At 43.3% G+C, this 13,757-nt stretch overlaps 1 protein-coding gene across 1 annotated transcript in view; it reads right to left on the bottom strand.

Moving 5' to 3' along the window:
• The window catches only part of csmd2 (CUB and Sushi multiple domains 2), a 217,229-nt gene that overhangs the window by 51,787 nt on the left and 151,685 nt on the right, over nt 1-13,757 (bottom strand). The window contains exons 31-37 of the mRNA XM_029443772.1: nt 11,964-12,158; nt 11,088-11,204; nt 9,127-9,240; nt 4,796-4,891; nt 4,255-4,458; nt 3,277-3,401; nt 369-465 (exon numbers count right to left, since the gene is read on the bottom strand). Of these exons, the coding sequence (XP_029299632.1) occupies nt 369-465; nt 3,277-3,401; nt 4,255-4,458; nt 4,796-4,891; nt 9,127-9,240; nt 11,088-11,204; nt 11,964-12,158 (948 nt within the window). The remainder of the gene's footprint in view (nt 1-368; nt 466-3,276; nt 3,402-4,254; nt 4,459-4,795; nt 4,892-9,126; nt 9,241-11,087; nt 11,205-11,963; nt 12,159-13,757) is intronic.

Raw genomic sequence — 13,757 nt, 5'->3', positions numbered from 1 at the left:
TCAGGTTCCAAGCCCAAACAAAGGGAGAATTCCCTGTTGCTGTATCCTCACCATGAGGGGAGTATCACAGAAGAAACAAACGCTCCCTTCAACTCAGCACACACAAAAGGCTAACCTTTGTAGAATCGTACCAAGACTCTTCCAGGGGGAACTCAACCAGTTTGGAATTTTGAAACTTCCCCATGAGTACAACAGCTGCCTTTATCTTCTCTGTATTTAACATAGAAATGTTACAATTCCAACTGCCGCCAAATGAAGCACCCACTTTCAGTACTATACGTGTTGGTTAACAAATACAGTACGTGTTCCGGGGGCATATGCTGCTCTGTAAAAACTGATTAAAAGAACACACACATATGCAGCAATACCTGAGAAGCTGCCAAGCATGGTGTCGGTGTTGTCACCTCCGTCAAACACCTCCAGCGAGTCCCAGTTCTGCTCCGTGACAAAGCTGATTACCTGGATCTGAGACAGGGAAGACAGACAAAAGAGGATGGGATTTAGGGAGCGGAGCAGTAACAGTTGGGTCATGGGTGTGTACGTGTAGGGAAATCAGAAACAATGTTGAAATGTGAGGATTAATGAGAACATGGCGTAAAAAAGGTGAATTTGTAAAAAGGGCAGTGAAGAACTGAAAAGCACGGCAATCGTCTACACCTTAAGAGTAGCAGTTGTCTTAACCCTGACAGTGAACAGTGATCCCCAGCGTGACGAAGATATTTCTATGTACAAAACAGAATCCCCAAAGTTAACACTATTCTCCTATGTACTCATTCAGTGTTTCACAGCCATAGTTTAGAGCTCCTTTAAAGATGCAAACAGCTATATATTGATACTGTTTAAAGTACATAAAAGGGTGAGAAATGAAATATCAAAGCCACGAGGACTTCACAAATAGCAAAAGTTGAGGATTCTCAATATAATAAAACAGTAGTCGTCGTGCAGTATGGTATCTCTGCGCTTTTGCTCGTTTCAAAGACGCTTTTAGAAGGCTGTGCTCAAGTGCATTGGATTTGAAATTAAGAAAACTGTATGACAGCTGCAGAGATGTTGGATATTCTTCAAAGAAAGACACTGAATATATGAGTGTAAGTAAGTGTGTCTGTGTCCTTTCTCTCAACAGTTACCACTGTTGAGAGAAAGGACACCACACACTTAAAGAACAGCATCCTGGATTCTCACAACGATTGCCTAAATGATGGATTTAGAAATGTATTTAGCTGTTGGACGCTAACCCGAGGACGTGGCCGACCCCATATAATCTAAAATTGCCAACAGATATAAAGGGAATGTGCGAGAGGGGCTATCTGTGTCTTCTACTTGCGTATATCTTTGTTCTCAGTCTTTAGCTTAGAGTCATCCATTTCTTCAACATTCTACTTGTTCTCCATTATTTTCCTCTCCAAGCCTCCCTTTCAGTTCCCTCTCACATCCATTCCCCGGCCCTCTCCTCTGCCTCTGTTGGTTATAGATCGGATACGAGCCAATTAAAGGTTGGTAGGGGCGGTAGGGGCTCTGGCGCATCCCGGGGAGACGACGCAGATCACAGATTGATCTTTCATTAGGGGGCCACAGCAAATGTGCCGGCAAGGCACCTCGCTCCTTTAAGTTGTCTTCTGGATCGTGACACTCCAATCTAATGTGTCTCTGTGAGCTGGTGGAAGGGGAGCAACAGAGAGAAGGGCGATGTGGAAGAGAAGAGCTGGACTGGGAATGGTATGGATGAGGAGGATTCAGCTGCAGAGAGTACAGACACAGCAGCAAACTGTCTTCAGTAAGCACGTCGCACGTCCTCTTTGCAGCTATGAAGTGCGTGCGTCTGGGTGTTCAGTGGTGACCCGAAGAATACAAACTCTCATTTATCATTAACAGAATGTACACATTCCAGTGTCATGCTGTTTGCCTTTCAGAGCATGTGCGTAAAGTCAGCTCTGTTTTCATTCTGGGTCCATTTCACCTCCAAGCTTTAGCGATGTTAGTATGTAGTGCAGCATGCTAAATGCGCCCGTGGGCCATCACATCTGCAAGGACAGTCAGCTGAGGTGGAGGAGCTAATAGCCAAGGGACGGCACGGAGGTCATTAGCCACAGAGGCTGAAGCATAAGCCTAAAAACTTTCAATCAGGCAGATCCGCTGGGACCTCGCACAAGTTTCTGGTGGAGTTCCATCACACGTGCATCAAAGAATAAGAACATGCAAATTAAAATAACTCCCAAGAAAGAGAAGTCAATAAATGAAGAGGCAATTATTTACAAGTGTATTTTAAGTTATCTTAAGTTACTGGTATAGCGATCTGCTCATTTAAATTCTGAGCCTTTGTAAATTGTATAGACCTTCAACATTTAGCAGCTCTCCCGTACCCGAAAACAATGTGCTATAACTTGCTAATATATATATATATATATATATATATATATATATATATATGCCTGAAAAGCTCTTTGTTCGCGCCTGTCTCTTTAAGCCCCCCCTCATGAAAAGGCCAAGTCTTGTATGATTGGAGAGCCGGGTCTTCCCCATGTCTTCTACGTCTCTGCACCACCTTGCAGGTGAGGACTGACTAATGAAACTGTAGTGGCGCTCTCTACCTTAACATGATATCGCTGTGACGTCCCAACCTTACGCAGTCCCGACGGCTCGTTTGAAGGCAGGTTCTGAATACTGGCGTTTCTCTGTGGACTGAGCGGTTTTGATACTTTAACAGCATTTAGATTGCACATAGACCTGCTTTATAATTCATGGAAACAATACAGGATGGTTACTCCAAGTATTCTCAGTGAACGTACAGATCAGTGCAGCTCAGCCTCAGAATACTCGGTACTTGGGTAACAGCTGATAAACTGATGCTGACTGTGGGCAGATACAAAACAGCATGAATGTTAATCTTTCTTTATTATATTGCATTCCTGTAAGGCAATTGTTATATTGTATTATGAAGTGCATTATTATTATTATAACACTTTTCATATCTGGGCAGTGTGTCGATTACATTTTGTAGTATAAATCCCAACACTGGATTTCTCTTTCCTTCCAAAGACACACACTCTGACTTGATCAGTATCCCGACTCTGCATACTTGTTGACTACTTACGTTGTTTGGAAATATGGGATTTGATTTGGGACGAGACAGGAGGGATGTAACCAATTTAAAACTGTGTTTTTTCCCAACTTTCGGAAATTTATCTGATGATCTCATGGATTTAATTAATTTTTGCCTGATCTGATTATAACAATTCTGTCAGCCAGGAAGTGCGTTGATGCCAGGGAGGAACAAACCTGGATTCCTGATCCTTCGGGAACCGTGATCTTCCAGACACAGTTGAGGCTGTTGAGGTAAGGCTCAGGAAAGCCAGGAGATAAGATGGTGCCAGTTCTATGGGTCAGATTGCCTCCACATGGAACTGCAGGACAAAAAGGAACATTCTTCGGTTTATTGAATCGTTTAAACGCATCTTGTTGACACTGTGTTCCTTGCTAGTGAATTGAAGCTATCTAGTAGAATGTCAGGAGCAGGTCAACACGTCAATAACCACTTCCTGCATTCCTATAAACTCCCGCCTAACCCTCTCCTCCTTTTTGATTCTCCTTTTCTGCGCCCCTTTCTCCCACTCTGTTTCTTTCTTGCTTTTTCTTTCAAGCATTTCCACATTGCAATATGCAGGATGAAGATCACACAGGTAAAACAGCAAAATATGAGAACAATCATGTCAAAATAGTTCATCACTTGGTACATTTTCAGCTTTGTTTACCAGTCGTAACCACTCATTATACTAGACACACTGTGTTTACAGTTTTCAAACATAGTCTTCCCAGCTTGTTCTGCACATTTACACATCTGGTGACAGCATAGGAGCATCTGTTGCAGCTGTATGTAGTGTGTGCGAGTGTGTGCCTTTGAATATACAGTACAATCGGATATCGCCATATGAGCGTGTGTGCGTATTTGTGACCCCCAGCGGTGCCTGCCACCTGCGTGCTGCTTGACTGAATCTTGCTGTATCGCTACAGGCAATGGCAGGCAGCCCGCATCTGTGTGGTAGTAACGAGAGTTTGACACTCAAGGCATCGAGTGGGAGAGACACAGAGATAGGGGGAGAGATGGAAAGAAAGAGTGTGAAGAAGTTAAATATAGAAACAAACAAACAAACAAGTGAAGAAAAAAGCCAAGAAAGAAAACAAAGAAAACACACACCTAGGCTGACTGACGAGTGTTTGTGTCTCTGTTTGCTGTCTGGTTGAGTATATGTTCCGTACCTATACAGCTGGGTATGGAGCTGTTCCATTGTGCGAGGGCGTTCGGAACTGTCAAGCATTCAATGGCACTCGGTCCCTCCAGCATATAACCCGGACTGCATTCAAAGCGGATCACAGCGCCAACAGCAAAGTTGTTACCCATACGGCGGCCATTGCGGGGCTCAGGGACTGAGCTGCACTGGGTGGCGCTGGTCCGCGGCACAGCTTTGGAGAAACAAGAGTGAACAACAGGGTGATTACAGGTGTTTACTTTAAGTCATTATGTGGGACATTTCCAAGAAGAACACAAAGCTGTGTTGCTACTTTCTGTTACTGATTATAGCCATTTCACCAAATGTTTTGCTCGAATCCCAACAGCTGATAAAAAGAGTGATTTGTTAGGAAGGTTACTATGGGTGTTATTGTGAGCTGCAGAAATAGTGGCTGAAGGTGAACACTTTCAAAATCACTCAGCAAGTCGACTATTACGGAGGGGAATTGGGCTGAACGGAGGGAATGCAAAAGAAACAAGACGTTATGATGTGTTTGCGTGCACACTTACCCTGGTACACCAGGTGGAATCCTCGGGAGTTGGATTGACCTTTGGAGGTGAAGCGGATCAGGATTTGGTTGGATGTTGCTAAGGGCAACGACTCGCCTGAGACGGGGAAAGATTAAAGACAAAGTTTGTAATGTTTTTAGCAAAGAGCTGCCATCACTCTATATTTATGTGGGAACGTACCACTGTTTCTAGCTTCCTATCCAATTCCTATTGAATTATCAGACACCTGTTAACTTGTTTTAGCCTTCCTGCTAACTGTGGCACATGTACAGTGATGTTGATCAATTGTGTGAAAGGGAATATAATGCATGTCTCTATATGTGGATATATTTAGAAGCTATGTTCACGTACAGCGTTGAACGAGCGTGTGAAGAAACAGTGTTTGGATGTCTGAGAAGACCTGCTGCTTAGTCTCGAGCAGTCGGCTTTCACAAAATGACCTACTGTGATTAAAATATAAAATGATAGATAGACTTTCTAAGGGATACGGAGCATATCACAATATGCAAATACGTGGCGATCATAAAGATTATGGTAATATGTTACTGTCATGCGGGATTACGCTCATCTGCTTTGCTTATTTGATGGCAAACTCTTTTGTTCAGCTTCTTGTGACTAATCGAAGTCCTGATTATTGGCCCTGATAGCATTGAGGTACATGTACAGCTGAGCCTCTGACCGCAGTCTGCCTGTATCAAGTCGTGTTCTGGGAGCTTACAGGAGAAGCTACATGCGATCAGCCTTGAACAACAAGTTAGATCGTTGTCATGTTTTTGTTTCTCCCCGTTCAGAAATATTTATAATGTACAGTTAATTTCTTTGCCTAGTCCCAGCTCGACTATTGTAATCCTCTGTTCACATCCCCAATTAACAAATCATTACTGGAGAATCTGAAGCTGATTTAAAATGTGTGCAGCGAGACCCCTAAGTGCTGTAAAACCAGCTGCAGAGACCACACCTCCCCCTAATTTATTTATGCATTTCACTGCGTGTGAAATACAGAATCAAATTCAAGGTTGGGTTAATCACCTGCAGTACAAGGCCCTCCACAGTCAAGCCCGTTTACTTTCAGGAAGTCTTAACAGCATACAGTGCATGCAGGACCACGAGGTCAGCTGACCTGTTAGTGGATGTCCATCAGTCAACATTCAAGACCCAGGATGATCAAGCTTTCGACGTTGTAACATGGATCTGAACAGCAAATTCGCTCACTTGTGTTTTAAATGACATGTGAACATTTATTTGTGCAGTTTCATTTGTGTTTTGTGTATGAAATGAGTTATTTAACTAAAATGTAAATCAAATCCTCATATTTTACTTACAGAAATGACTGGCATGATCACCTACTATCCATCATGAGCCTCATAGTGTAATCACACTCAAGGAAAACCCCCATGATGCATCTACTGTGGTGGTTTGTTGACTGACGTAGAACATGATACAAAGTGTGAGCATCTTTGTCTCTGCTCTCTGTCTCTCTCTCAGTGTGCTACTGACTGGCTCTCTGCAGCAGTTCTCATTACTCTGTGTCTGCTTGCTGTCACACTGTGGTAGGAGGCAGACGTGCTTAACCCCAGAGGCAACATCTGTGTGTCGACGTGTGTGTGTGTGTGTGTGTGTGTGTGTGTGTGTGTGTGTGTGTGTGTGTGTGTGTGTGTGTGTGTGTGTGTCACAGAGTCTATCGTGAGCGTGCGAGTTGAGCTCACGTTTTAGCGTGTGAATATTCCTGCAGTATCCTGAGATGGCACAGTTTCTTGATGCATCATCGCCATGATTGTTCCGAGTTCAACTGTAGGAACCCCCAAGGCATGCTGGGTAGTTTATTAGAAGACGCCCTTGCTGTGTGATGTCATGGTGATAGTGTTTCATAATTTGCAGTGTGGGGCAGGTGTTCATCCAGACGGATGTGTCAGCATGTAACTTATCAACCCTCTGGCCACTTTGCCCTCACACAGATCTTTAAACTGGCGTATGAAAGACTTGCAAGGACAGATGTGACTTTGGCTGGAAGGCGATAGCCAAAACTCAGTGGCAGTTGTCAATGTGCACTGGTTCAGATACAGCAGTCATGGGGAACAATGTCAGAGATTAACGCCACAGCTGTTAAACCACAACTCAAACAGGTTTAAAGAAAGAAATAAAAAAACAGCCCTGTGGGGATTAAAGGAGGTGAAGTTTCACACTGTATGAATAAATGTTATGCATTTATTCAGCAGCACGCTTGCAGAAAAACAAAAGTAGCCAAAGTGGTAAAACTTAAATGGACTCAGCAGTCAAACTTAAAATGATGGCCGAGAGAGTGGAAATTGCCTTTTCCTTTTATTTATTTTATCAATTCAAAAATTAGCATTTAGATAAATCACATTGATTTCTTGATTCAGTCCTTTTGTCCTTTCTCCCAGCATGCCGTCTGCTTTTCTTTTCTAATTCCCACCTTTTATCATTTCACTTTTTCAACCCTCCCTTTCCTCTCATTTTATTCTGTCTGTGTCCGGAAATGAACGTTGCTTTCTTTTCAAAGCGGCTGATTCTCCTCACCAGATATGACAGTGATGAAAACATACTGTCGAGTGCTACACTGAGACTAGTTTAATGTAATGTGCTTATGTGATTTACCATGCTTGACAAATCATTTCCTGCCGACCACTAAAATACTCATTACCTGACAATATATGTACTGTACATAATGACAGCTTGTGTGTTTAGACTGTATGGGTGAATGTCTTTTTAAGATCGCAGATGTGTATGTTAGTCGATTTGTGAGCTTCAGTGTATCTGTACTGTACGGTGGTTGCAGGAACACACTTCTGGATTATGCCTAATTCGTGATAGTTATGCCTATGTGCACTAGTTCTTCAGCTGTGTGGACTAAAATGCTCTCTTCCCTTGCCAAAGTGTGTCAGCTCTGCCATGCCTGGTTAGAGAGCTCTGTAAACCTGCCGCCAGGAGTCCTCGGTTAATATAGCCGCCTGTTTATTGAGCTGTGAACTGGATTTTCTGAGGCTGCCCTGGGCACAAACTAAAGTAATCTTTTTTTTTTTTGCGTTTGTCAAGCCACATGGCAAGGGCAGGTGGAGATGGAGAGCTGCCCTAAACTCATACACCTTTCCACTTCACCACCCTTGAAAGATTGAACATCCCTTATTCAAGATATTGCTTTAGTAGCCCATCAACACAGCTGTGGCATTTAGCACATGCATCCACACTTTCACAACACTGTTGCGAGACAAACCATTCGTTCTCCTTCAACTTGTCCCTTTTAACCTTACAACATTTCTCTTATTGTTCTATTCTCTTACATAACGGCTTTACTCAATCTTTCCATATTTGTGTATGTGGGATGTACTTCTGCTGATGTTTATTCAGGAATGTTTGGGGATGTTTAGGCAAGCCTCACTTCATTTAGATGTATAATGTATCTTTAGGATTAAGGATGAAACTAAAATTAGGATTATGCTCAATTAAAATAAGTACATTTAGGGACGCGGCAAATAAAAGGTGTTACATCAATTTGTACTCAATAAATACTGATTGGAAAAGTAGAAGCTGAGACCGTTATTTAAATAAACAGCTGTGAGCTGAAAGGTTTAGCCAATATTATTAACATAACGCTCTTGCTTGAAGGTTGTAATGCACTATATATGATAGCTGCAGTAATGTTAATGCAGTGTGCGTAGATGTCTTTGTTTCAGGTCTTTGTGTTGAGAATGTAACTATTTGTTCTTGGTGAAAGGGAATGACAAAATCCCTATTTCATTTCCTTGCCTTAAACCTGGCACACAATTGTTTGTGTGTGTGTGTGTGCGTGTGTGTGAGCGCACTTGTTTGCCTACATAACTGCATGCCCATATATCCAGTTTCAGTAATACCAATTTAAGTGTATGTGCATGTGAGGCTTCTTGAGCCTGTCTGCTGATATGTTATCCCTGTGACTCGTTAAGTTGTTGTTGTCACTGCTGAATTGTTTTACAGCTCACTGGAGCCCACCTGCACCCAGCGCAGCTCTGCCTGTGTCAGCAATTTGTCTGCGAGTTTAACTGGATCCTTATGAAAGGGATAAGGCTAAGACAACATTTTATTTAGTACCCTGCCATGTTGAAAAACAATGACCAGGAGATCAAACAGTCCGATCACATTTGCCGATTTGTTAAATACTGGAGATTGCAGATTATGAAACAATATCAAGTCTTGCCTGGCTGCAGTTTTATGTAAATAGCTCCTATTTTCCACCTTCCTTAGGCTTGTTACCTGCTGAAGTATCCCCCCCTAGTAGCCACCGACAATTGTGAACGCATGCAGGCCTCTGAAAGTGTGTGTCTTTCTTTAAGTACCTGTGTGTGCTCCAGAAAGGGAGCTGAGAACACGGGAGTGCTGTGTCGCCCCATCGTAAACCTCCACAATGTCATTCAGAGCTGTCTGGAAGTAGGCGAATTGACTGAAGACCACTAGAAAAGACAGATATGGACAGAAAATTGACATCAGAGGGAAATTATATTAGATAAAATGAGTGCATCACAGTCACATTGAAAACTCCAATTAACAGAACACAGAGAATCCATAAAAAACCGTACTCTGTAGTATCCTCCTTCAAAAGATTATTATCAACGGAAATTTCAATGCACATGTCTTATTTAAAGCGAGGGGGATTAATACTGCCAGTTATGACAACACAACCACAAAATGATATTAAACGTCTGGATCAGCGACCTCGCCTGGGCTTGATGGCTTGTCAGTAGATGAAAGGCTTTGGCAATAACAGCCAATCTGCTGTGGCTTAAACAGCATGATGGTGCCTTCATCTTTTCAAACCACCCTTTCTACCGCTATTGGCTGAACATATTCAGCCCTTTCACATCTAATCTATGTCTAGTTTGCTTGTATGTTGCAGGTTGAAGATGAGGCAGAGGGGACAGAGGACTAATCCTCTCCATTAGGTGTGACGGCAGGACCTTATCTTCTGAGTTACTCTTAAATATGACTCAGCGTTTGTTTTCTTCTCCTCAGCTTCAGTGCTTTCCTTTATCCATAGATCCTTTTCATCTCTGATAGGAGACGTCAGTGGTTTCAGTGACACCCACCCTGCCCCTCTGCATTGAAGAAAATAGCCATATCATTAGGGCTGGTGCATCAGTCTAATGAGAAGTAGCAAAGAACGAAGGCGAGAGCAATTGTGGCTGTGCACGACAAAGTGTGCCGCCTTGGGCCTCGCTGTCATTTTCCTGGAAAATGCAAACGTGGACTTTAATTATTCCCCTCTCGCTTTCACTCCATTGAGTGAAATATGTTGCCGACAGGGTCCGAGAAGAATGGGTGCCCAGTCATTTTGGAGGAGCGCCAGACCTCTGAATGGGCGTCACGACCTCGACATTCATAAGACCGGGGTGAAGTACTCAAAACTCATGCCAGCCGCTGCTGTTTGGTGTAATTTAACAATGATAGGACTTGAGCTTCCCCTGAGAGAGGCACGATGCTGATAACTCATTAAAGAGGCAGAGGGAGGAGAAAAGAAGGCAGGAGATCAAAAGAGAGAACGACAGACAGACAGACACATCATGGCCAAGTGAGTGAAACATGTTTGAGCTGTGTCACACATCTTCATTGTTTTGCTTTCTGAATAGTTTGCTGCTCCTACAGTATCAGATTACATATTGGAAGCAAGCTGTGACCTTTAAGATGGAAATGCCAAAAAGTAGCGAAACTCCAGGAGCTCTGGATCTTCCAGACACCAATTATTTTTTGGTATGCGTGTGTGTGTGACTGAGACAGACATATTGTATGCCTGGTGTGTAAGATAGTGAATAAATTGCTATACGAAAGTAATGTGAAAATGTGTGTATGGCAATGAGACAAAGTTGATATGGGAACTATCAATCACTGTGTTATTCTACTGTGTGTAGGAAAATATGAGGAAGAAAACGCCATTCAGTCAACCTCTGACTAAAGCTCTTTAATTGCAAGTAGAGAAGACAATGTGTGTGGGTTCTTTCACACGTTTTCAAAACACTTGTGACCTCCTACACATCTAACAACAAGTCCAAGAGTATTCAGGTGTGGAAAAAATAGCTGGAAAGTTCTCTTCTCACTTTCATTAGTTTCCACAGTGAAAGAATATTTAGAATTTAATGAGGCACTTGAGCATAGTGTGAGCCTGATAAGGGCATTTTGTGCATTGTAGAGTAACTGCATCTTAATTAAACACACATAATTATCCACCTGCACGCAGAAAGCACAATTAAAAATCTGCGAGGAAAAACTAACAAATATAGCAACACTGTGATCGTCCTTGGCTTACCGTAATCCTTGGGCACCACCACGGTGTACAGACAGCTTCGTGCACTGCTGTAGTTGCCAGGGTAACCAGGAGACAGGACCACTCCTTCCAAACCTGAGTACTGTCCTCCGCACGGCGCTAGAGAGAGACACGGAGATGAGACATGAAGAGACGGGGCTGACGGAGAAGGAAGGTCTAAAGCCAATAGTGTAAGATTCCATTTCTTCCCTAGCTCCTGCTTTCCCATCCCCTCTGTTCCATTACTCCTAAATTACTTTTCTTGTCTGATTGGGTTTTGGGTGGAAGATGTCCCTGGTGTTTGCCAGAGTGAAATTGCAATGTTTTCCAAGTGTCCCTCTGGCTTAGCCTGGGTGAGATGAGGCCCGGATCTCCTCTCCCGCTTAAAGCCCCTAAAAATGCTCTGCGTGTGCTCGCTTCTTTGTGCAAGTGCTGATCCCATGTATGTTTAATGTGTATTTTGCTTGGGGTAGCATGTGTGCAATGTGTGTGCATGTATTCCACCTGACATGTTACTGAGGTTGCTGTCGGGTATCTTTATAGGGGGATATGCACAGCATGTGTGGAAATGTCAGAGAACAGGCGAGAGAACAGGTTGACACGGGTTTTGTCGTTCCTGTGTGTGTGTGTGTGTGTGTGAGGAGCAGATATGCAAAATAGGAATCTCTCTTCAACCTGCAGATTAAATTAGAGCTACACCCTCAGATCTATTAACATTAGCAAAACCCACACAGCTCGACACATATACCTGTAGGATATAGGATATATATATATATATATATATATATATATATATACATACATACATACACACTCACACATGCATGTTTACATATATAAGCACTGATCTTGTTAATGTCTCCAGATGACGGTGTTTACCAATGCAGATGGGTTTGGGTTTGTTCCAGCTCGGCTTGCCGTCTCCCCCCATGATGCAAGTGAGGGTTTGGTCTCCCTCTAGTGTGTAGCCACTGTCGCAGTAGTAGGTGACGGTGGAGCCCAGCTTGAGGTCGGTGCCCACCCGCGTCCCATTGCGCACCAGGCCCGGCTCGAAGCAAGACTCCCTGGGGTTCTCTGTGAAGAGAAGTAACAGGGTGGAAAATCAGCAAAAGAAGGAATGTGTGTTGGTATTCAACACAAAGATATTTGCATCAAGCTGCAGCGGTGATACTGGAATAGAAATTGTTTTCTGCCCGAGGATCCTGATATTCTCTGAAAATGTCTTCCTTCCTTCGTCGCTTACTTTGCTCGTTCCCGTTTTTCCGCTACCCTGTGCTTTCCTCTTTCAGTAAATATATCTCACTGACTGCCACTTTTCTCTCCAGCCCTTGACGGTGCCCTTTCATCTGTGGCTGCTGGAGGTATGTATGGCTGAGGAGACAGACAGGCAGCTGATTGAGAGTGGCATTGCTCTGGCCCAAGGTCTGCTGACTGCACACAACCGCCTCTCACACAACGCTTCGCTGTGCAGTCAGCTAGAGAGAGACAATGCCCATACGCAAGCTTTCTGTGGCGAACACACACACACACACACACACACACACACACACACACACACACACACACACACACACACACACACACACACACACACACACACACACACACACACACACACACACACACACACACACACACACACACACACACACACACACACACACACACACACACACACACATATCAATCACCACTCCTGAGGTTGTGAGAAAGCTGCCTCTCTCAATCTACCATCACATTGTTCTTAGGTGGAGAATGTGCATGTTGGAGGAGGCCTGTCAATGTGGCACACTTCACTCCCTCACAGCTAAAATAAACATAGGAAAAATGCCTAAAGCAATTTAGCTCAATCTTAAGGACAGTTCTCTCTAGTCTCACAGCAAACTTCAATATTTGATGACTTAACACGCACATACAAAAGGAAAGGTGAGTCAAATGATAAAAATAAAGTTTTATCCATCAAAACTTCAACTTACAATTTAGTGTCTTACAGAAATGTGCCTCAGTTGTCTCTACATCAATCAGCCCAAAGCAAAATTTTAATAGGAAACATTTTAACAATGTTCATATTTCAAAAGCATCTATTTGGAAAGGTCAATTGGGATGCCAACAAAGAAGGCTCCTTTTTATTTCATTGTCTGTCTCAGAACTGATAATGTTAACTTGCCTGGTGCTGCTTCTCTAAGTTTATTTCCTCTCTACCTTTACTGAAGAGGACCAACAAGTTGACGGCTATTTTTTCCTTGTTCCACCATCTGCCATTTAGAGAAGGGTTCAATTTGCACTACAAGCAACAACCTCCTCCTGTTGTGTATCATCAAGCAAATTCCCTTTGTGCTATACAACATGATCTTTCATGTTAAAACAATCTTCTGTGTGTGCAGTTGTTACAACAAAGTCTAGGTCTAACTAAAGTTGATGTACATGTAGCACTTTGGATGAATGCCTCGTTTCTAAGCTGAAAGCTGGTGACCTGCTGACCAGACAGGAGGCTGCCCTTCATGGCTGACCAGAGTGCTGGGGACAGGCAGGTGGTCTGTCGCTCTGTCTCCTAGGGCACCTGTTCTAGACAGGCTGAGCCCTTTCATGGGCTGATGTAGACCTAAACCTTCCCTCGCCACCTCCGCTATTAAACCAGCACACCTGGCAAGAGACAGTGGAGGTGTGATGGAT

This window comes from Cottoperca gobio, chromosome 11 (genome assembly GCF_900634415.1).
Source record: "Cottoperca gobio chromosome 11, fCotGob3.1, whole genome shotgun sequence".
NCBI lineage: Eukaryota > Metazoa > Chordata > Actinopteri > Perciformes > Bovichtidae > Cottoperca > Cottoperca gobio.
The sequence above is the reverse complement of the archived record's forward strand: the minus strand, read 5'-3'. Positions and strand labels throughout refer to the sequence as shown.